Here is a 24,417-nt window from a genome sequence, read left to right as displayed (position 1 = left end):
TGTGATGCTTTCTCTCCTCCTGTGGAATAGAGTAGAGCTGTAGAGTTGTATAATAGTTCATGTAGGTAGATGTCATGTGGAACAGTGGAATCAGTGCAGAGAGAGTTGTGTCATTGGATGTAACCAGTATGTATATGTTGCATTGTACTGAAAGACAGGGTGGAAATATGAATGTTTTGTCATAAAACATGTGAAGGGTTTTTATTCCTCTTTCATTTCCCTTAAAACTGAAACTTTGGAGATATTGACAGAACTTCTGCTTTTTCATTCTGAGTAACTCTTCACAGTCAGCACAGATAGAAAAAAGACTCCTATGGTCATTGGTGGCCAGTCACAACACGGGGGGGAAGATTCCCCTAGGTACAGATCTATGATCAGGTTTCCCTCCCCAATCTTAACCTTAACCATTTGTGGTGGAAATGTTAAACTGACCTAAAATCAGCATCTAGGACAACTTCCCCGACACCACCAGTCACAGAGTGAGAGCCATAGTGTGTTCTCCATTTGAAGGCTGGGGGTGTTGTAAACTCAGTCAGGATATATGTAGTGTATATGTCAATTAACAGGATAACAATTTACTTTAGCCGATCCAAAATTGGGACCCTGTGAATTCACACATACATCATATAGCACTATATATAGTCATTCAGTGTAGTATATTATCAAACTAAGGCTGGTGGAAGTCACATGGTGGCCAGTGTTGTGTTGATTTCACAATTTATCATCCACTGTGGATGACAGATAGTTTCACTACCATAAATCACACAGATGCAGGACAGTGCAGGGAGAAGACACAGCTATAGACGTATATTAGAGGTGAGGTTAGAAGTAGAAGTTACTGTATTTGACCTCAAGTGTGTTAAGATGTCAGAGGGAGTGTATGAAATGCCAGATGGATTTGAAGACGATGAGCCTGATGCAATGAAGAACACAGACATTGATGGCCAAATATATGGCAATGTAAGAGCCTTCAAGCCCAGTTCAAGAGATGGAGTTGTTGCTTCAGGTAAGATTGCATGAACACACACACACACACACACACACACACACACACACACACACACACACACACACACACACACACACACACACACACACACACACACACACACACACACACACACACACACACACACACACACACAAACTACACATTATACATTAAACAGATTTATTTGTCCCAATCCTGGATGATACAGTAAAACACATTACCAAATATCTTTAATAATGTGTGATTCAGTACATTGTCAGTGGTGGAAGAGACCCTCTGGAGTTGCTGCAGTGTGTCTGGGGCTGCTACTCTTTGAAAGTCAGTCTTTGTTGTCAATTACATATAAGCACAATATCAAATGCTCATACTTGATTGATGTTCCCCCATATGGGTCCCAAAGACGAAGGTAAAGTGGATCTTTTCAGTCATTCAACCAGCTGTCACTCAAAATCTCCTCGACCAATCAGGTTCATGAAGAGAGAGGTCTGCAGGTCTTCTAGCGGTTAAGATCGTTAGGCCAGTAACCGCAAGGTTGCTGGTTCAAATTCCCGAGGCGACTACGTGAAAAATTTGTCGATCTGCCATTGAGCAAGGCACTTAACCCTAATTGCTCCTGTAAGTCACTCTGGAGAAGAGCATCTGCTACATTGGGGGGCTGAGTGGTGCAGCGGTCTAAAGCATTGCATCGCAGTGCAAGATCCGTCACTACAGACCCGTGTTCAATCCCGGGCTGTAACACAACCGGCCGTGATTGGTAGTCCCATAGGGCGGTGCACAATTGGCCCAGCGTCGTCCGGGTTTAGGGAAGGTTTGGCCGGGGTAGTCCGTCATTGTAAATATGAATTTGTTCCTAACTGACTAACCTAGTTCAATACATTTTTAACTGACTTACCTAGTTAAATACATTTTTAACTGACTTACCTAGTTAAATACATTTTTAACTGACTTACCTAGTTAAATACATTTTTAACTGACTTACCTAGTTACATACATTTTTAACTGACTTACCTAGTTACATACATTTTTAACTGACTTACCTAGTTACATACATTTTTAACTGACTTACCTAGTTAAATACATTTTTTAAATGAAAAACATTTATAAAAATGACTAAAGGGTAAATGTAGAGGTGTTGTCATCTCATCCTCACTGGTTAAGACTACCCACCCTCAATATACACTTGGAGCAGTTTGTCGTGTCAAATATATTGTCTGGACATTATAATGACCCATGTTTGTAGTCCTGGACCTCCTGAACATGTTGATGTATATTTGGGAGTAAACAGAGGGTCCAGATCAGCAGAAAGGTGAAAGGAAGGGGGAGTTCTGGAAACTCCCTGAATTATCTTGGGGCTGTTACATAAGATATGTAATATATGTTAACAACTAGCCTTTGTTCTCCACATCCCGTCTATGATCTATATCTTCCTGGTATGATAGTGTCCTGTCCATCATCACAAATAGCAAGTCCTGTTCCCTGGACAGGAGGACTGTGTTGAGATATACTCTGGACAAGGTGACCATGTAGAGACACGGAATGATCTGATGGTCATCTTACATTTACATTTAAGTCATTTAGCAGACGCTCTTATCCAGAGCGACTTAAAAAAATTGGAAATTTCATACATATACATCCTGGTCCCCCCGTGGGGAATGAACCCAAAACCCTGGTGTTGCAAGGGCCATGCTAGACCAACTGAGCCACACGGGACCGTGTCCATAGTTTGTCTCAACACAGTCCGTCTGCCCAGAGAACTAGCCACCTTTATCAGGCTGTCCTGTCCACCAGTACCTAAACAACACAGAGATCCAGACAGTCAGATGTTTTTCTGTGGAAAATGTTTAGTACAATTTTCCGCCCTCATTGCAGGCGCTGTCTCGCTATAACGTAAGCTGTATGTCGTACTAAAGTTATTTTTAGAATTCTAACATGGCGATTGCATTAAGAACTAGTGTATCTTTCATTTGCTGTACAACATGCATTTTTTTGTAAAGTTTATGATGAGTTATTTGGTCAGATTAGGTGAGTGTCAGAAATATATCCGGAGATTCTGGGAAAAAGTTACATTCACAATGTATAACCACGGATTTCAGCTCTAAATATGCACATTTTCGAACAAAACATAAGTGTATTGTATAACCTGATGTTATAGGACTGTCATCTGATGAAGTTTGTCAAGGTTAGTGAAAAATTATATATCTTTGGCTGTTTTTTTGCGATCGCTAACTTTTGCTGCTGATAAATGGGTTGTGTTTTTGGCTATTGTGGTAAGCAAATATAATGCTATATTGTGTTTTCGCTGTAAAACACTTAAAAAATCTGAAACATTGGCTGGATTCACAAGATGTATATCTTTCATTTGCTGTACACCATGTATTTTTCATAAATGTTTTATGATGAGTATTTAGGTATTTCACGTTGGTCTCTGTAATTGTTCTAGCTGCTTTGGTGATATTTGTGATTGTAGCTGCAATGGAAAACTATGATTTATACCTGAAATATGCACATTTTGGCCTCCCGGGTGGCGCAGTGGTCTAGAGCACTGCATCGCAGTGCTAGCTGCGCCACCAGAGTCTCTGGGTTCGCGCCCAGGCTCTGTCGCAGCTGGCCGCGACCGGGAGGTCCGTGGGGCGACGCACAATTGGCAGAGCGTCGTCCGGGTTAGGGAGGGTTTGGCCGGTAGGGATATCCTTGTCTCATCGTGCTCCAGCGACTCCTGTGGCGGGCTGGGCGCAGTACGCGCTAACCAAGGGGGCCAGGTACATGGTGTTTCCTCTGACACATTAGGGGTGCTGTGTTAAGAAGCAGTGCGGCTTGGTTGGGTTGTGCTTTCGACCTTCGTCTTTCCCGAGCCCGTACGGGAGTTGTAGCGATGAGACAAGATAGTAATTACTAGCGATTGGATACCATGAAAATTGGGGAGAAAATGGGATAAAAATGTTTTTTTTTAAATATGCAAATTTTTCGAACAAAACATAGATTTATTGTATAACATGTTATAAGACTGTCATCTGATGAAGTTTTTCTTGGTTAGTGACTAATTATATCTCTATTTGGGGGTTTTGTGCAAGCTACCTGTGCTGTGAAAGAAATGTCTGTGCTTTTTTGTATTTGGTGGTGAGCTAACATAAATATACGTGGTGTTTTCGCTGTAAAACATTTTAAAAATCGGACATGTTGGCTGGATTCACAAGATGTTTATCTTTTATTTGCTGTATTGGACTTGTTAATGCGTGAAAGTTAAATATTTAAAAAAAATGTTTTTTTAATTTTGCGCGCTGCCTTTTCAGTGGAATGTGGGGGGGGTTCCGCTAGCGGGGCTAGACAGGTTAACGGGATCGATATGACAACAGCCAGTGAAAGTGCAGGGCGCCAAATTCAAACAACAGAAATCTCACAATTAAAATTCCTCAAGCATACAAGTATTTCACACCATTTTAAAGATACACTTCTTGTTAATCCCACCACAGTGTCCGATTTGAAAAAGGCTTTACAGCGAAAGCACCACAAACGATTATGTTAGGTCACCGCAAAATCACAGAAAAACACAGCCATTTATCCAGCCAAAGACAGGAGTCACAAAAAGCAGAAATAGAGATAACATTAATCACTAACCTTTTGATGATCTTCATTATATGACACTCATAGGACTTCATGTTACACTATACATATATGTTTTGTTCGATAAAGTTCATATTTATATCCAAAAACCTCAGTTTACATTGGCGCCATGTTCAGAAATGCATCCAAAATATCCGGAAAATTGCAGAGAGCCACATCAAATAACAGAAATACTCATCAGAAACTTTGATGAAAGATACATGTTTTACATAGAATTTAAGATACACTTGTTCTTAATGCAACCGCTGTGTCAGATTTCAAAAAGCTTTACGGCAAAAGCACAATATTCAATTATCTGAGAACAGCATTCAGCCACAAAAGGAAGCCATACAGTTACCCGCCAAATTGTGCAGTCAACAAAACTCATAAATAGCATTATAAATCTTCACTTACCTTTGCTGATCTTCGTTGGAATGCACTCCCAGGACTCCCCCTTCCACAAGAAATTTTCGTTTTGTTCGGTAATGTCCATCATTTATGTCCAAATAGCTATTTTTTTTAGCGTGTTTGGTAAACAAATCCAAAGTCAGGAAGCAAGTTCACTAAAAGCAGTCAGTAGAAACATGTCAAACGATGTATTGAATCAAACTTTAGGATGTTTTTAACATACATTTTCAATAATGTTCCAACCGGAGAATTCCATTGTCTTCAGAAGTGCGATGGAACAGAACTCCCTCTCATGTGAATGGGCATGGTCAGAGCATGGTCAGCTCATGATAGACCTTACTCATTCCCGTCTCCTTCGGCCCCACTTCACAGTAGAGGCATCAGACAAGGTTCTCCAATTTGTAAGTCGCTCTGGATAAGAGCGTCTGCTAAATGACTTAAATGTAAATGTAAATGTACAGACTGTTGAAAACTAGTGGAAGCCGTAGGAAGTGCAAACTGACCCATATCCCACTGTGTTTTCGATAGGCGATGAGTTGAAAACCTACAAACCTCAGATTTCCCACTTCCTGGTTGGATTTTTTTCTCAGGTTTTTGCCTGCCATATGAGTTCTGTTATACTCACAGACATCATTCAAACAGTTTTAGAAACTTCAGAGTGTTTTCTATCCAATACTAACAATAATATGCATATATTAGCAACTGGGACTGAGGAGCAGGCAGTTTACTCTGGGCACTTCTGGGCACCTTTTCATCCAAGCTACTCAATACTGCCCCTGCAGCCATAAGAAGTTTTAACAAGGTCTCCCAGCTTCCTGATTAAATGTGATTGGATACTTTAAACAGTGTTACCTGAACCCACAAAGAGGGCAGAACATTACTGAGAGAAAACGCACTCACACAAAATCAATGCTAATAGAAGGTGAGAATGACTCACAACCTTCACTGTACAAGGGACCAACGGCAACACAATGCATCATACACCAGTGGACCTGCCTGCTACATATCCACACACTCATCATGGTGTCTATCTGCTGTTGTGTCTCTTCCTGGAGGTTGCTGTCTGCTCAAACCACTGGTTAAGGTGTGAAGTCCTCCCTACACCTGTAACACTGTACATTCTCAGACACAACAGACTGATAAACTAAAGCAGCTGTTTAACAGGATATAAAACATAATATACTGTCTGTTGTACTGTGTGCAGATCCATAAAGTACCAAAGTATATTTTAAGGTAGTAATTAGAATTAGCCTTTATATGGAGCAGTCTGAGGATATTTATGCTAATGTAGACAGGAAGAGCTGTGGAAAGGATACTGTGAACAGGACCATAGATAAACAACCTGAATCTCAGAACACTGGTAAATACACCGTAGTCATAGAGACACACACATGTAAGTTTAAACTAATGGTTATTATCCTTCCACTTGCCACATAAACAATTGTGCCTATGTTAATGTGATGAGGTTGGCTGATGCCCCATGCTCCAAGGCTTCAAAATTCAACTGAGTAAAATAAACTGTAACAAACAGATTATTAAATATTCAAAAAACAGAATACAATGTGTCCTCCAAATATAGGTCTTACTTCACAAGGGAAGCTTTGGAATTTATATACTTGTGGAAAAGGACACATGAAACGCTAAATACTACATCTCCTAAAGGAAACGTTGTTCCTTTAAGACAAGAGGTTAAATGGTCTGAAATGTTCGAGGCTCTGTATTTTAGGATGTATACTAACTGCAGAAACATTAATTTTCATGTTCATAAAGTCCAATGCAAATCGCTACTGTGTATTTCCATCTGGTCTCATTGCAATTCTTATTATTCTGTACGTAAATCCGAGTCACTCCATTTAGTGTAATATGATAGGTTTCATATGATATGTATCAATTTGTGGATGTCCATATGTCACGGCCGTCGAATGAAGAGGACCAAAGCGCAGCGTGGTGAGCGTACAAATTCCTTTTATTTAGGATGACGCTGTCACGCCCTGACCTTAGAGATCCTTTTTATGTCTCTATTTTGGTTGGTCAGCGCGTGAGTTTGGGTGGGCATTCTATGTCTGGTGTTCTGTTGTCCATGTTTTGTATTTCTATGTGTTTGACCTGGTATGGTTCCCAATCAGAGGCAGCTGTCTATCGTTGTCTCTGATTGAGAACCATACTTAGGTAGCCTGTTCCCACCTGTGTTTGTGGGTAGATGCTTTCTATTTTGTGTATCGTCACCTTACAGAACTGTTCGTTTGTCGTTTTTGTTGTTTTGTTCAGTGTTCAGTTGATTGATTAAAATATGAACACTGCACCTTGGTCCTCTTCTCCTTCTCCCGACGACGTTCGTTACAGACGCCGACAAAAAACAATAAACAATACAAAACAACCGTGAAGCTTAAGGGCTATGTGCCACAAACAAAGTTAACTTCCCACCAAGAAAGGAGGGAAAATGGCTACCTAAGTTTGGATCCCAATCAGAGACCACGATAGACAGCTGTCCCTGATTGAGAACCATACCCGGCCAAAACATAAAAATACAAAATCATAGAAAACAAAAACATAGAATGCCCACCCCAAATCACACCCTGACCAAACCAAATAGAGACATAAAAAGGCTCTCTAAGTTCAGGGCGTGACACCATGATCCATTTTGTATGTTACAAATTACAATTTCTATGATGTTACGATTTACATTTTGTATGACATGTTACGACTTACAATTTGTATATGTTACAAATGTCCTAAACATATGAATTCTACTAACATTAGCTTGCTGGCTAACGTTAGCAAGGCTAGGAGATAGCTGTAGCTGGACACTATATATTCTGTTAATGTGTGAAGCTGTATCTTTAACAACCACAAGTCACCTCTACAGGAAGAGAGATGGGGTGAGAAAACATCACTTTAAAAGTGTTATTGTGTTTCATTGATGCTATGTACAGTATCTGTCTCCACAGAGCCTGATAGCTCAGAGAAGAGATCCTCCAGAGTTGCTGCAGTGTGTCTGGGGCTGCTGTGTGTTCTACTGGCTGGGATCATAGGCCTGTCTGTCTACTGTAAGTCTTACGTTAGAATTCCTACAATTCACCATCATTCACCTACAATTCACCAGATTATCTATTTTATTGATACACTTTGTTGTTGTGATAACAGATGATGGGGTCTCTAAGAGCTTCATAGCCTATAAAAACAACTCATCTGCAGAGATAGAACAGCTACAGACCAGCTACAACAACCTGACTAAAGAGAGAGACCAGCTACAGACCAGTTACAACACCCTGACTAAAGAGAGAGACCAGCTACAGACCAGTTACAACACCCTGACTAAAAAGAGAGACCGGCTAAAGACCAGTTACAACACCATGACTAAAGAGAGAGACCAGCTACAGACTGAGAGAGAGTTTCTTAACTGGAGGCTTAGCAATCTCAGTGAGTAAACCTACAGTAATACATTACCATTAATCCCACACTAAACTAATCATCATTCTGTGTTCTTTCATTAAGTGTCCAGTGTGATAAATTGAAGGAAATTCGTATGTTCATCAATATATTCAAATCTGTCCTGAAGGCTGGCAGAAGTTTGAATCCAGTTGGTACTTCCTGTCTACTGAGACTAAAACCTGGAAGGAGAGCAGAGAGGCCTGTCTGGAGAGAGGAGCAGACCTGGTGATCATAAACAGCAGAGAGGAACAGGTGAGATGGAGAGGGAGAGGGAGAGGGAGAGGGAGAGGGAGAGGGAGAGGCGATGGGTGTGCAGGGGGTAGATATGATCAAACATAAATGTCTGTTAATTTATCTTTCTCAACAACAGACATTTCTCTTCAACCTCAAGAAGAGAGTCTGGATTGGTCTGACTGACTCTGTTAAGGAGGGGACCTGGAAATGGGTGGACGGCACCCCACTGACCACAGGGTGAGATATGATAACTATTCTATCAATAAGACATTCAACCTTTTTCTATGCAGGTTACTGACATTGATGATAGCAGTCAACACAGTTAACTATAAGATGTCGACATATTATTTAGTATTGTGATGTCTGACTGTTTTTAACCCTGTAGCTACTGGTATTAACCATGAAATCTGACTGTTGTTAACCCTGTAGGTACTGGTATTAACCATGAAATCCTGCTGTTTTTAACACTGTACGTACGGGTATTAACCTTGATATCTGACTTTTTTTTAACCCTGTAGGTACTGGTATTAACCATGAAATCCTGCTGTTTTTAACCCTGTAGGTACTGGTATGCCAAACAGCCTGATAATGCAGGTCCTACTGGGGACGAGGACTGTGCTGAGATACACGAAGATCAGAGTCCTCTAAAGTCATGGAATGACATGTCATGCGACAGCAAACTCAACTGGATTTGTGAGAAAGTGTTTTAAAATCACCATGACAACATACTGTACCACATACACAGTGCACAGAACTTCCTCCTCTGCCTCTGTCTCTCTGTCTTTGTCTCAAACTCAGGCACACAAGTATATTAATAAAAGTCCTACTTGTTTCCTGACATTGTAGCGTCCTGTTTACCAGAGTCAACATGAAGATAGTACATCAGACTCTGCTTTATGGGTCCCAAAAGAGGGAAGTTAAGTTGTTATTTTCAGTGGTTCAATGAGCTTCAGTCAAAAACTGTTGAAGGAAATAGTTTCCTAAATGTTCGTTAACCAATTTAATTGTAACAATGCAAACACTCTGTCCGTTTATAAAAATTTGTAAGATTCTTATTTTCATACAATAGACAGAGACCCGTGTCCAAATTAATCAATAGCATTTATTCTCGAGAGATCTCTGACCCAAAAAAACATGTACATTAGGTTATATATCACAAACAGAGTCATAGCTTTCTAAATGTCCCTCCTCTTCTCCGACAAGGACAAGCTAATCAAAAGTCCATTCCAACACACTTACAAACAATATCTGGATAATCTCCTGAAGTCTCACCATAGTTTATTACCACTTAGCAAACAGTTCCAGTCCCCCCCAGATACGGAAAACCTAGAGGGGCTTGAGCTGTCTTCCCTTATCTCCACAAAGTTATAGCTTAGTCGGATCAGACATAGGTTAATGATCCACTTAATTTTCTTTAGACTCACACAGACATCCCTTTCTTCCCCCATACATGCTACATAACCTCTTCCTTATGAACTAACATTATTTATCAATATAGAAAAACAGGGTTAAATGTATACATCGTTTAGTCATTTATTCATGAAATTCATAACAAAAACTCCTCGACCAATCAGGTTCATTTAGAGAGAACAGAGCTGCGTCCGTTTCTGTCGCCATCTCCTCCTCACTGGTTAAGACTACCCACCCTCAATATCCACTTGGAGCAGTTTGTAGTGTCACATCTATTGTCTGGACATTATAATGACCCATGTTTGTAGTCCTGGACCTCCTGAACATGTTGATGTATATTTGGGAGTAAACAGAGGGTCTAGATCAGCAGAAAGGAAGGGGGAGTTCTGGAAACTTCCTGAATTATCTTGGGGCTGTTACATATGATATTTAATATATGTTAACAGTTAGTCTTTGTTCTCCACTTCCCCTCTATGATCTATATCTTCCTGGTATAATAGTGTCCTGTCCATCATCACAAATAGCAAGTCCCATTCCCTGGACAGGAGGACTGTGTAGAGATATGCTCTGGACAGATGACCATGTAGAGACATGAAATGATTTATATTGTGCTGCAGAAAATATTTTAACAATAACCACTGTAACAATCTCTCACATACACACTTGCACACAAGTATGCAAACGTGTTATATTTTTTATATTAGCATTGCCACAACTACCAGTGTCATTTTGTTGATACTTCAGTTGACGTACGACGCCTCCTGTTGGCCATGTTGGAAGACCACCACGTTCATTCTAGAAGCAGAGACTTAATGTATAGTAGACCTGCATAGAAAGAAAGACCCAGGTATTGTTAAAGATGTCAAAGGTCATCTATGCTGAACCGGATATGAACAAGAGGGTCAAGTTTAACAGAGGTGAGATGGAGGAGAGGATTGTTAATATATCTATGTCAGTGCAGACACCCTGAGAGACGGTGACACCAGCACCAAGAGAGAAGAGACAGCAGACACTGCTCCTTATAATGGACCAGGAGACCAGCACTCAGGTAAAACACACTCAACCCTATTAGAGGAGAGGTTCCAAGGTCCTTCCCCTAGGATTGTATTCTCCAATGTGTTTTGAGAATTAGGGGAGGAAAGAGGATGTGAGGAGGAATTGAGGAATGATGAAACCGCTATGGTGACTTTATCTCTGAATTTAACCACCAGGTGAAAATATCACTAACCATTCAGTACTGTATCCAACCATCAATATATATGAGAGAGAGAGAGAGAGAGAGAGAGAGAGAGAGAGATATAGAGAGAGATATAGAGAGAGATATAGAGAGGAGAGAGAGAGAGAGAGAGAGAGAGAGAGAGAGAGAGAGAGAGAGAGAGAGAGAGAGAGAGAGAGGAGAGAGAGAGAGAGAGAGAGAGAGATATAGAGAGAGAGATATAGAGAGAGAGAGAGAGAGAGAGAGAGATATAGAGAGAGAGAGAGAGAGAGAGAGAGAGAGAGAGAGAGAGAGAGAGAGAGAGAGAGAGAGAGAGAGAGAGAGAGAGAGAGAGAGAGAGAGAGAGAGAGAGAGAGAGAGAGAGAGAGAGAGAGAGAGAGAGAGAGAGAGAGAGAGAGAGAGAGAGAGAGAGAGAGAGGAGAGGATATAGAGAGAGAGAGAGAGAGAGAGAGAGAGAGAGAGAGAGAGAGAGAGAGAGAGAGAGAGAGAGAATACTTTGTATTAACAACATTGTTTTCTGTGTCACAACAGACATTTATCAATGGGGTTAAATCACACCAAGGTAAGAGTCTACTGCTCTTTATTAACACTGACCACACCAAGGTAAGAGACTACTGCTCTATAATAACACTGACCACCCCAAGGTAAGAGACTACTGCTCTTTATTAACACTGACCACCCCAAGGTAAGAGACTACTGCTCTATGATAACACTGACCACCCCAAGGTAAGAGACTACTGCTCTATAATAACACTGACCACCCCAAGGTAAGAGACTACTGCTCTTTATTAACACTGACCACCCCAAGGTAAGAGTCTACTGCTCTTTATTAACACTGACCACCTCAAGGTAAGAGACTACTGTTCTATATTAACACTGACCACCCCAAGGTAAGAGACTACTGCTCTATAATAACACTGACCACCCCAAGGTAAGAGACTACTGCTCTATAATAACACTGACCACCCCAAGGTAAGAGACTACTGCTCTATAATAACACTGACCCCCCAAGGTAAGAGTCTACTGCTCTTTATTAACACTGACCACCCCAAGGTAAGAGACTACTGCTCTATAATAACACTGACCACCCCAAGGTAAGAGACTACTGCTCTATAAAAACACTGACCACCCCAAGGTAAGAGACTACTGCTCTTTATTAACACTGACCACCCCAAGGTAAGAGTCTACTGCTCTTTATTAACACTGACCACCTCAAGGTAAGAGACTACTGTTCTATATTAACACTGACCACCCCAAGGTAAGAGACTACTGCTCTATAATAACACTGACCACCCCAAGGTAAGAGACTACTGCTCTATAATAACACTGACCACCCCAAGGTAAGAGACTACTGCTCTATAATAACACTGACCACCTCAAGGTAAGAGACTACTGCTCTATAATAACACTACCACCCCAAGGTAAGAGACTACTGCTCTATAATAACACTGACCACCTCAAGGTAAGAGACTACTGCTCTATAATAACACTGACCACCTCAAGGTAAGAGACTACTGCTCTATAATAACACTGACCACCCCAAGGAAAGAGACTACTGCTCTATAATAACACTGACCACCTCAAGGTAAGAGACTACTGCTCTATAATAACACTACCACCCCAAGGTAAGAGACTACTGCTCTATAATAACACTGACCACCTCAAGGTAAGAGACTACTGCTCTATAATAACACTACCACCCCAAGGTAAGAGACTACTGCTCTATAATAACACTGACCACCCCAAGGTAAGAGACTACTGCTCTATAATAACACTACCACCCCAAGGTAAGAGACTACTGCTCTATAATAACACTACCACCCCAAGGTAAGAGACTACTGCTCTATAATAACACTGACCACCCCAAGGTAAGAGACTACTGCTCTATAATAACACTACCACCCCAAGGTAAGAGACTACTGCTCTATAATAACACTGACCACCCCAAGGTAAGAGTCTACTGCTCTATAATAACACTGACCACCCCAAGGTAAGAGACTACTGCTCTATAATAACACTGACCACCCCAAGGTAAGAGACTGCTGCTCTATAATAACACTGACCACCCCAAGGTAAGAGACTACTGCTCTATAATAACACTGACCACCCAAAGGTAAGAGACTACTGCTCTATAATAACACTGACCACCCCAAGGTAAGAGACTACTGCTCTATAATAACACTGACCACCCCAAGGTAAGAGTCTACTGCTCTATAATAACCCTGACCACCCCAAGGTAAGAGACTACTGCTCTATAATAACACTGACCACCCCAAGGTAAGAGACTGCTGCTCTATAATAACACTGACCACCCCAAGGTAAGAGACTACTGCTCTATAATAACACTGACCACCCAAAGGTAAGAGACTACTGCTCTATAATAACACTGACCACCCCAAGGTAAGAGACTACTGCTCTATAATAACACTGACCACCCCAAGGTAAGAGACTACTGCTCTATAATAACACTGACCACCCCAAGTTAAGAGACTGCTGCTCTATAATAACACTGACCACCCCAAGGTAAGAGACTACTGCTCTATAATAACACTGACCACCCAAAGGTAAGAGACTACTGCTCTATAATAACACTGACCACCCCAAGGTAAGAGACTACTGCTCTATAATAACACTGACCACCTCAAGGTAAGAGACTACTGCTCTATAATAACACTACCACCCCAAGGTAAGAGACTACTGCTCTATAATAACACTGACCACCTCAAGGTAAGAGACTACTGCTCTATAATAACACTGACCACCTCAAGGTAAGAGACTACTGCTCTATAATAACACTGACCACCCCAAGGTAAGAGACTACTGCTCTATAATAACACTGACCACCTCAAGGTAAGAGACTACTGCTCTATAATAACACTACCACCCCAAGGTAAGAGACTACTGCTCTATAATAACACTGACCACCTCAAGGTAAGAGACTACTGCTCTATAATAACACTACCACCCCAAGGTAAGAGACTACTGCTCTATAATAACACTGACCACCCCAAGGTAAGAGACTACTGCTCTATAATAACACTACCACCCCAAGGTAAGAGACTACTGCTCTATAATAACACTACCACCCCAAGGTAAGAGACTACTGCTCTATAATAACACTGACCACCCCAAGGTAAGAGACTACTGCTCTATAATAACACTACCACCCCAAGGTAAGAGACTACTGCTCTATAATAACACTGACCACCCCAAGGTAAGAGTCTACTGCTCTATAATAACACTGACCACCCCAAGGTAAGAGACTACTGCTCTATAATAACACTGACCACCCCAAGGTAAGAGACTGCTGCTCTATAATAACACTGACCACCCCAAGGTAAGAGACTACTGCTCTATAATAACACTGACCACCCAAAGGTAAGAGACTACTGCTCTATAATAACACTGACCACCCCAAGGTAAGAGACTACTGCTCTATAATAACACTGACCACCCCAAGGTAAGAGTCTACTGCTCTATAATAACCCTGACCACCCCAAGGTAAGAGACTACTGCTCTATAATAACACTGACCACCCCAAGGTAAGAGACTGCTGCTCTATAATAACACTGACCACCCCAAGGTAAGAGACTACTGCTCTATAATAACACTGACCACCCAAAGGTAAGAGACTACTGCTCTATAATAACACTGACCACCCCAAGGTAAGAGACTACTGCTCTATAATAACACTGACCACCCCAAGGTAAGAGACTACTGCTCTATAATAACACTGACCACCCCAAGGTAAGAGACTGCTGCTCTATAATAACACTGACCACCCCAAGGTAAGAGACTACTGCTCTATAATAACACTGACCACCCAAAGGTAAGAGACTACTGCTCTATAATAACACTGACCACCCCAAGGTAAGAGACTACTGCTCTATAATAACACTGACCACCCCAAGGTAAGAGACTGCTGCTCTATAATAACACTGACCACACCAAGGTAAGAGTCTACTGCTCTATAATAACACTGACCACCCCAAGGTAAGAGACTACTGCTCTATAATAACCCTGACCACCCCAAGGTAAGAGACTACTGCTCTATAATAACACTGACCACCCCAAGGTAAGAGACTACTGCTCTATAATAACACTGACCACCCCAAGGTAAGAGACTACTGCTCTATAATAACACTGACCACCCCAAGGTAAGAGACTACTGCTCTACAATAACACTGACCACCCCAAGGTAAGATACTACTGCTCTATAATAACACTGACCACCTCAAGGTAAGAGACTACTGCTCTATAATAACACTGACCACCCCAAGGTAAGAGACTACTGCTCTATAATAACCCTGACCACCCCAAGGTAAGATACTACTGCTCTATAATAACACTGACCACCCCCAGGTAAGAGACTACTGCTCTATAATAACACTGACCACCCCAAGGTAAGATACTACTGCTCTATAATAACACTGACCACCCCAAGGTAAGAGACTACTGCTCTATAATAACACTGACCACCCCAAGGTAAGATACTACTGTTCTATAATAACACTGACCACCCCAAGGTAAGAGACTACTGCTCTATAATAACACTGACCCCCCAAGTACTTACTCTAAGTTCTGAGAGTGAAGTCAGTCTAACTGTGTTGTTCCGCGAGCGGAACCCCTCGCCAACAGCCAATGAAATTGCAGGGCGCCAAATTCAATGAACAGAAATCTCATAATTACATTTTCTCAAACATACAAGTATTAGACACCATTTTAACGATAGAATTCTCGTTAAACCAACCGCAGTGTCCTATTTCAAAAAAGCTTTTTTGGCGAAAGCAGAACATATCATTACGTTAGGTCAGCAACTAGTCACGGAAAGCGATACAGCAATTTTACAACCAAAGAGAGACGAGTCAAAAAGAAGAAGAAATATTGATAAAATTAATCACTAACCTTTGATTTTCTTCATCAGATGACACTTCCGGGACAACATGTTACACAGTACATCTATGTTTTGTTCGATCAAGTTCATATTTATATCCAAAAACCTCAGTTTACATTTGGCTTTGCCTCCAAAACATCCTGTGAATTTGCACAGAGCCACATCAAATCACAGAAATACTCATAATAAACATTGATAAAAGATACAAGTGTTATTCACAGATTTAAAGATATGCTTCTCCCTAATGCAACCGCTGTGTCCGATTTCAAAAAAACTTTACGGAAAAAAACACCATGCTATAATCTGAGTACAGCGCTCAGAGCCCAACACAACCCAAGAAGATATCCGCCATGTTGGAGTCAACATCAGTCAGAAATAGCATTATAAATATTCACTTACCTCTGATGATCTTCGTCAGAATGCACTCCCAGGAATCACAGTTCTACAATAAATGTTTAATTTGTTCCATAAAGTTAATAATTTATGTCCAAATACCTCCTTTTGTTAGCGCGTTTGGTAAACAAATCCAAACTCACGACGCGTGTGCAAGTCCAGCGGAAAGTACGGACATAAAGTCAAAAAAGTTATATTACAGGTCGTAGAAACATGTCAAACTAAGTATAGAATCAATCTTTAGGATGTTTTTAACATAAATCTTCAATAATGTTCCAACCGGAGAATTCCTTTGTCTTCAGAAACGCAAATGGAACGGGAGCTACCTCTCATGTGAATGCGCATAACCAGCCCGTGGCTGCTGGCAGACCTCTGACTCATTCCCCTGTCATTCGGGTCCACCTCACAGTAGAAGCATCAGCCAAGGTTGTAAAGACTGTTGACATCTAGTGGAAGCCTTAGGAAGTGCAACATGACCCATATCCCACTGTATTTTCAATAGGGGCTGAGTTGAAAAACTACCAACCTCAGATCTCCCACTTCCTGGTTGGATTTTTTCTCAGGTTTTTGCCTGCCATATGAGTTCTGTTATACTCACAGACATCATTCAAACAGTTTTAGAAACTGCAGAGTGTTTTCTATCCAAATCTACTAATCATATGCATATTTTAGAAACTGGGACTGAGTAGCAGGCCGTTTACTCTGGGCACGCTTTTCATCCAAACGTGAAAATGCTGCCCCCTACCCATAAAAAGCTAGGTTCTGAGAGAGTGGTCAGTCTAACTCTGTGTTGTTCATACTCTAGGTTCTGAGAGAGAGGTCAGTCTAACTCTGTGTTGTTCATACTCTAGGTTCTGAGAGAGAGGTCAGTCTAACTCTGTGTTGTTCATACTGTAGGTTCTGATAGAGTGGTCAGTCTAACAGTCCAACTTTACTGCAGGTATTGGTAGAGTGGAGATTCTAATGGTAGCAGAGGTCAGAACTGTGTGGTGGTACCTTATTGGTTATCAGGCCAAGGAGAGTAGTGGGACTATCATTTTTCATATCCAGAGTACTGGATCTGTGAGAAAGACCTTTTGTAGGTACTTTCTCTGTAATGCTGTTTAAGGAACTCTATAATATATGTTAATGATGGTCTGAAGACTGCTTTGATTTGGTAGAATACCAAATGTTAAACTAGAAATTGGAGAGTAAGGCACTTGCAGAGCCATTGATGGTTAACTGGGTGGGTTTTCCTATGGGTTGTAGCCTCAGTGGTGCTTCACACGTTGTCACAGACATTATAATTGAACAGATATAAAGATGTGTCCTCTATCTATCACTATGGGTCAAGGTCACAGTAATAGAAGGAAGAAACTGAGCTTGTAGAAAACAGCCAGTAGGGGGAGACAAACACTTATGAAAGTAGGTATTATACCCAACATGAGGGACTTTTCTGACCAGCATCACATTGACATACAGATTATAGACAAAACCTAAAACTGACCCTTACCTTAACCCTAACCTTCACCTAATTTGGACAACTGGTATTAACCATGATATCTGACTGTTTTAACCCTGTAGGTACCGGTCTACACCACATCAGGCTGATAATGGTGCTGGCAAACCAGAATATGGTAAGGAGGACTGTGTTGAGATACGTAATGAACAGAGTTCTCTAGAGGCATGGAACGACTTGTCATGTGACAGGAAACTCAACTGGATTTGTGAGAAAGCGTTGTAACATCACCATGACAACATACTGTAACACATACAGTAGCCTACAGTGCACACAACTTCCTCCTTCATTCTCTCTCTCTGTCTCTCTCTCTGTCTCTCTCTCTGTCTCTCTCTCTGTCTCTCTCTCTGTCTCTCTGTCTCTCTGTCTCTCTGTCTCTCTCTATCTCTCTCTCTCTCACACACACACAGTCTCTCTGTCTCAAACCCACACACACACACCCTCACACACACATGCACGCACAAGCACGCACACACACGTACACGTACACATGCATGGACACAAACCTGTTGTTGTATTTGTTTGTAGTATGATATTAATAAAAGTCTTACTCATTTCCTGTTTGTTGCTTCCTGTGGACCAGTAGTTATGTTTCACACATCATCAGATACAACTTGAAGTTAGTACATTTGACTTTGTGCGTACGCAATTTCTAATTCAAATAAATCCTACAGATATTTATTTACATGCTTCAATTTAGGCCTGGTAAAAACATTCTCAACCGTACCAAACAACCATTACATACACTGTATAGGAGTTGACTGTATCACTAATCAATGAGTGTAGAAGAGATATCAAAGGGTATCAAAGGATGTTACTTAAAAATCTTTGACAGTCAATATTTTTTGTCAAGTTACATACAAGCACAATATCAGATGCTCATATTTGATTGTTGTTCCCCCATATGGGTCCAAAAAGAGGGAAGTGAAGTTGATCTTTTCAGTCATTCAACCAGCTGTCACTCAAAACCTCCTTGAACAATCAGGTTCATTAAGAGAGAGGGCGGCAGGTAGCCTAGAAGTTAAGATCGTTGGGCCAGTAACCGAAAGTTTGCTGCTTCTTTAAAACGCGAGCCGACTACATAAAAAATCTGTCGATGTGCTCTTGAGCAAGGCACCCTAATTGGTTGTGTAAGTCTCTCTGGATAAGAGCATCTGCTAAATGACTAAAAGGTAAATGTAGAGGAGAGACACGGTGGTTACTGTTGCCATCTCATTCTCACTGGTTAAGACTACCCACCCTCAATATCCACTTGGAGCAGTTTGTAGTGTCACATCTATTATATGGACATTATAATGACCCATGTTTGTAGTCCTGGACCTACTGAACATGTTGATTTATATTTGGGAGTAAAAAGAGGCTCCAAATCAGCAGAAAGGTGAAAGGTAGGGGGAGTTACGGAAATTTCAGAATTATCTTGAGGCTGTTAGATATTATATTAAATATATGTGACTCACCATCTGGATTCGGGTTAAAAACAGTCAGATATCATGCTTAATACCAGTACCTACAGGGTTAACAACAGTCAGATATCATGGTTAATACCAGTACCTACAGGGTTAACAACAGTCAGATATCATGGTTAATACCAGTACCTACAGGGTTAACAACAGTCAGATATCATGGTTAATACCAGTACCTACAGGGTTAAAAACAGTCAGATATCATGCTTAATACCAGTACCTACAGGGTTAACAACAGTCAGATATCATGGTTAATACCAGTACCTACAGGGTTAATAACAGTCAGATATCATGGTTAATACCAGTACCTACAGGGTTAAAAACAGTTTGATGTCATGGTTAATACCAGTACCTACAGGGTTAAAAACAGTCAGATATCATGGTTAATACCAGTACATACAGGGTTAAAAACAGTCAGATATCATGGTTAATACCAGTACCTACAGGGTTAACAACAGTCAGATATCATGGTTAATACCAGTACCTACAGGGTTAAAAACAGTCAGATATCCTGGTTAATACCAGCACCTACAGGGTTAATAACAGTCAGATATCATAGTTAATACCAGTACCTACAGGGTTACTAACACAGATATCATGGTTAATACCAGAACCTACAGGGTTAACAACAGTCCGATTTCATGGTTAATACCAGTACCTATAGGGTTTAAAACAGTCAGATATCATGATTAATACCAGTACCTACAGGGTTAAAACAGTCAGATATCATGGTTAATACCAGTACCTACAGGGTTAACAACAGTCAGATATCATGGTTAGCAGCAGTACCTACAGGGTTAAAAACAGTCAGATATCATGGTTAATACCAGTACCTACAGGGTTAACAACAGTCAGATATCATGGTTAATACCAGTACCTACAGGGTTAAAAACAGTCAGATTTCATGGTTAATACCAGTACCTACAGGGTTAAAACAGTCAGATATCATGGTTAATACCAGTACCTACAGGGTTAAAAACAGTCAGATATCATGGTTAATACCAGTACCTACAGGGTTAAAAACAGTCAGATATCATGGTTAATACCAGTACCTACAGGGTTAACAACAGTCAGATATCATGGTTAATACCAGTACCTACAGGGTTAAAACAGTCAGATATCATGGTTAATAGCAGTACCTACAGGGTTAAAAACAGTCAGATATCATGGTTAATACCAGCACTTACAGGGTTAAAAACAGTCAGATAACGTCATATTTTCAAACTTTGCTTACATTGGTGTTTTTCTCTCTAGTATACTTGGGAACAGATTTCCAAAATGAAAATCAATAGGAGCTGATTTCCTGGGTATCTGCTAGCTTGCCATTCACCTCCAGTCATCAGGCTACCTGTAGTTAGCATTGGCTCACAAAAGTACCTCTAACTTCCTTCATATTGGACACAGTCATAAAAATGTTATCCATAAGCTCATCTGTCTCTGGGGAAGTAGATAAAGGGCCAAAATCCTGAAGTAACCCTTTAATTCAAAGTTTCACTTAGTCTCCCATTGCCATCAATGACTGTCTAAATTTGACTTAAGTGTAAAATATAATTCGCCTCATATAATCCCAAAGTATGAAGCATCTCTGTTGTATCATCTGTAAATGGAGGAAGAATAGCTGTATTTAAAGTGGTGTTTTCTCACTCCATCTCTCTTCCTGTTGAGGGGGACTTGTGGTTGTTAAAGATACAGCTTCTCACATTAACAGGAAATATAGTGGCCAGTTACAGTTAACTCCTAGCCTTGCCAAAATTAGCCATTTAGCTAATGTTAGTAGAATTCAGGACATATTATATGTTTAGCAAATTCATAACATATTGTACGTTTTGCTAATTCGTAACATATCATACACATTGTAATTTGTAACATATCATACACATTGTAATTCGTAACATATGAAACAATTTGGATGATGCTTATCCACAAATTGACACATACCATATGAAAGGTAACATGTCATACTAAATGGTGGGTCTCAGATTTACGTACAGTATAATACAAAATGCTCTGAGACCAGGTTGGAAATACACAGATGCAAGTTACGTAGGACTTTATGAACATAATAATGTATATTTCTGCAGTTACTATACATCCTGAAATACAGAGCCTCAAACATTTCAGAACATTTCACTTCTAGTCTTAAAGGAACAACCTTTCATTTAGGAGCTGTAGTATTCAGCATTTTATGTATTCATTTCCATAAGTATGTCATTTCAAAAGTATTCCTTGTGAATTAAGGTACCTTCATTTGGAAGACACATTGTATTCTGCTTTTGAATATTAATAATCTGTTTGTTACAGTTTATTTTACTCAGTTTACTTTTGCAGCCTTGGAGCATGGGGCATCAGCCAACCTCATCACATTAACATGAGGTAAATTGTTTATGCGGCAATTGGAAGAATAATAACTATTAGTTTAGATTTCCACGTGTGTGTCTCTATGACTACGGTGTATTTACCAGTGTTCTGAGATTCAGGTTGTTTATTTATGCTCCAGTTCACAGTATCCTGTCCACAGCTCTTCCTCAAATCAAATCAAAGTGTATTTGTCACGTGCGCCGAATACAACCGCTGTAGAACTTACAGTGAAATGCTTACTTACAGGCTCTAACCAATAGTGCAAAAAAGGTGTTAGGTGAACAATAGCTAAGTAAAGAAATAAAACAACAGTAAAAAGACAGGCTATATACAGTAGCGAGGCTATAAATGTAGCGAGGCTACATACAGACACCGGTTAATCAGGCTGATTGAGGTAGTATGTACATGTAGATATGGTTAAAGTGACTATATGATGAACAGAGAGTAGCAGTAGCGTAAAAGAGGGGTTGTCAGGATTGGTGGGTGGCGGAACACAATGCAGATAGCCCGGTTAGCCAATGTGCTGGAGCACTGGTTGGTCGGCCCAATTGAGGTAGTATGTACATGAATGTATAGTTCAAGTGACTATGCATATGTGATACACAGAGAGTAGCAGCAGCGTAAAAAGAGGGTTGGGCAGGGACACAATGCAAATAGTCCGGGTAACCATTTGGTTACCTGTTCAGGAATCTTATGGCTTGTGGGTAAAAACTGTTGAGAAGCCTTTTTGTCCTAGACTTGGCACTCCGGTACTGCTTGCCATGCGGTAGTAGAGAGAACAGTCTATGACTGGGGTGGCTGGGGACTTTGACAATTTTTAGGGCCTTCCTCTGACACCGCCTGGTGTAGAGGTCCTGGAAGGCAGGCAGCTTAACCTCAGTGATGTACTGGGCCGTACGCACTACCCTTTGTAGTGCCTTGCGGTCAGAGGCCGAGCAATTGCCGTACCAGGCAGTGATGCAACCAGTCAGGATGCTCTCGATGTTGCAGCTGTAGAACCTTTTGAGGACCTCAGGACCCATGCCAAATCTTTTTAGTTTCCTTGGGGGGAATAGGTTTTGTTGTGCCCTCTTCACGATTGTCTTGGTGTGTTTGGACCATTCTATTTTGTTGTTGATGTGGACACCGAGGATCTTGAAGCTCTCAACCTGCTCCACTACAGCCCCGTCGATGAGAATGGGGGCGTGCTCAGTCTTCCTTGTCCTGTAGTCCACAATCATCTCCTTAGTCTTGGCTACGTTAAGGGATAGGTTGTTATTCTGGCAAAATCTACATTAGCATAAATATCCTCAGACTGCTCCATATAAAGGCTAATTCTAATTGCTGCCTTAAAATATACTGTGGTACTTTGTGGATCTGCACACAGTAGAACAGACAGTATATTATGTTTTATATCCTGTTAAACAGCTGCTTTAGTTTAACAGTCTGTTGTGTCTGAGAACGTACAGTGTTACAGGTGTAGGGAGGACTTCACACCTTAACCGGTGGTTTGAGCAGACAGCAACCTCCAGGAAGAGACACAACAGCAGATAGACACCATGATGAGTGTGTGGGTATGTAGCAGACAGCAACCTCCAGGAAGAGACACATAGCAGATAGACACCATGATGAGTGTGTGGGTATGTAGTAGACAGCAACCTCCAGGAAGAGACACAACAGTAGATAGACACCATGATGAGTGTGTGGGTATGTAGTAGACAGCAACCTCCAGGAAGAGACACATAGCAGATAGACACCATGATGAGTGTGTGGGTATGTAGTAGACAGCAACCTCCAGGAAGAGACACAACAGTAGATAGACACCATGATGAGTGTCTGGGTATGTAGCAGACAGCAACCTCCAGGAAGAGACACATAGCAGATAGACACCATGATGAGTGTGTGGGTATGTAGTAGACAGGTCCACTGGTGCATTGTGTTTTCATTGGTCACCTACACGTTGTCCCTTGTTTAGTGAAGGCTGTGAGTCATTATCACAATTCATTAGCATCATTGTGTGTGTGTGTGTGTGTGTGTGCCCTCTCAGTACTGTTCTGCCCTCTGTGTGTGTCCAGGTCACACTGTTTTAATGGAAACATTTTGTGTTCCACCGTGCACATCTGTTTGAAACATTCAGTATGATTCAAGATAGAATTGAAGTGATCATATATTTTAGTAGATAAAAGACTGGACTCAGTGAATTTGCACAATGATCATTTAGCATTACTGAGGCTTTGACACCCCAGCCTTCAAACTGAGATCACGTTATGGGTTGCACTCTGTGGCCAGCAACCTATTTATAGGGGCCATTTTTACATCTACAATGTTATTCAGAAGTGTGTGTTGGAAATCTATTCTTGCATCTTTCTCATATGTTTAAAAGGGGACTTTGTATGTGTGTGTGTGTGTGTGTGTGTGTGTGTGTGTGTGTGTGTGTGTGTGTGTGTGTGTGTGTGTGTGTGTGTGTGTGTGTGTGTGTGTGTGTGTGTGTGTGCGTGTGCGTGTGCGTGTGCGTGTGCGTGTGTGTGTGTGTGTGTGTGT

General features: G+C 41.0%; 1 protein-coding gene across 1 annotated transcript; it reads left to right on the top strand.

Annotated features, from left to right (window-relative positions):
- Positions 1-779: 779 nt before the first annotated feature.
- On the top strand, positions 780-9,505 carry LOC129841600 (C-type lectin domain family 4 member M-like). Its single transcript, XM_055909980.1, has 6 exons — positions 780-1,006; positions 7,948-8,046; positions 8,144-8,419; positions 8,559-8,683; positions 8,802-8,902; positions 9,228-9,505. The coding sequence occupies exons 1-6, from the start codon at positions 865-867 to the stop codon at positions 9,373-9,375; spliced, it is 891 nt and encodes a 296-aa protein (XP_055765955.1). The 5' UTR covers positions 780-864; the 3' UTR covers positions 9,376-9,505.
- Positions 9,506-24,417: the final 14,912 nt, after the last annotated feature.

This window comes from Salvelinus fontinalis, chromosome 42, assembly GCF_029448725.1.
Source record: "Salvelinus fontinalis isolate EN_2023a chromosome 42, ASM2944872v1, whole genome shotgun sequence".
NCBI lineage: Eukaryota > Metazoa > Chordata > Actinopteri > Salmoniformes > Salmonidae > Salvelinus > Salvelinus fontinalis.
This window is presented reverse-complemented; position numbering and strand designations above follow the sequence as displayed.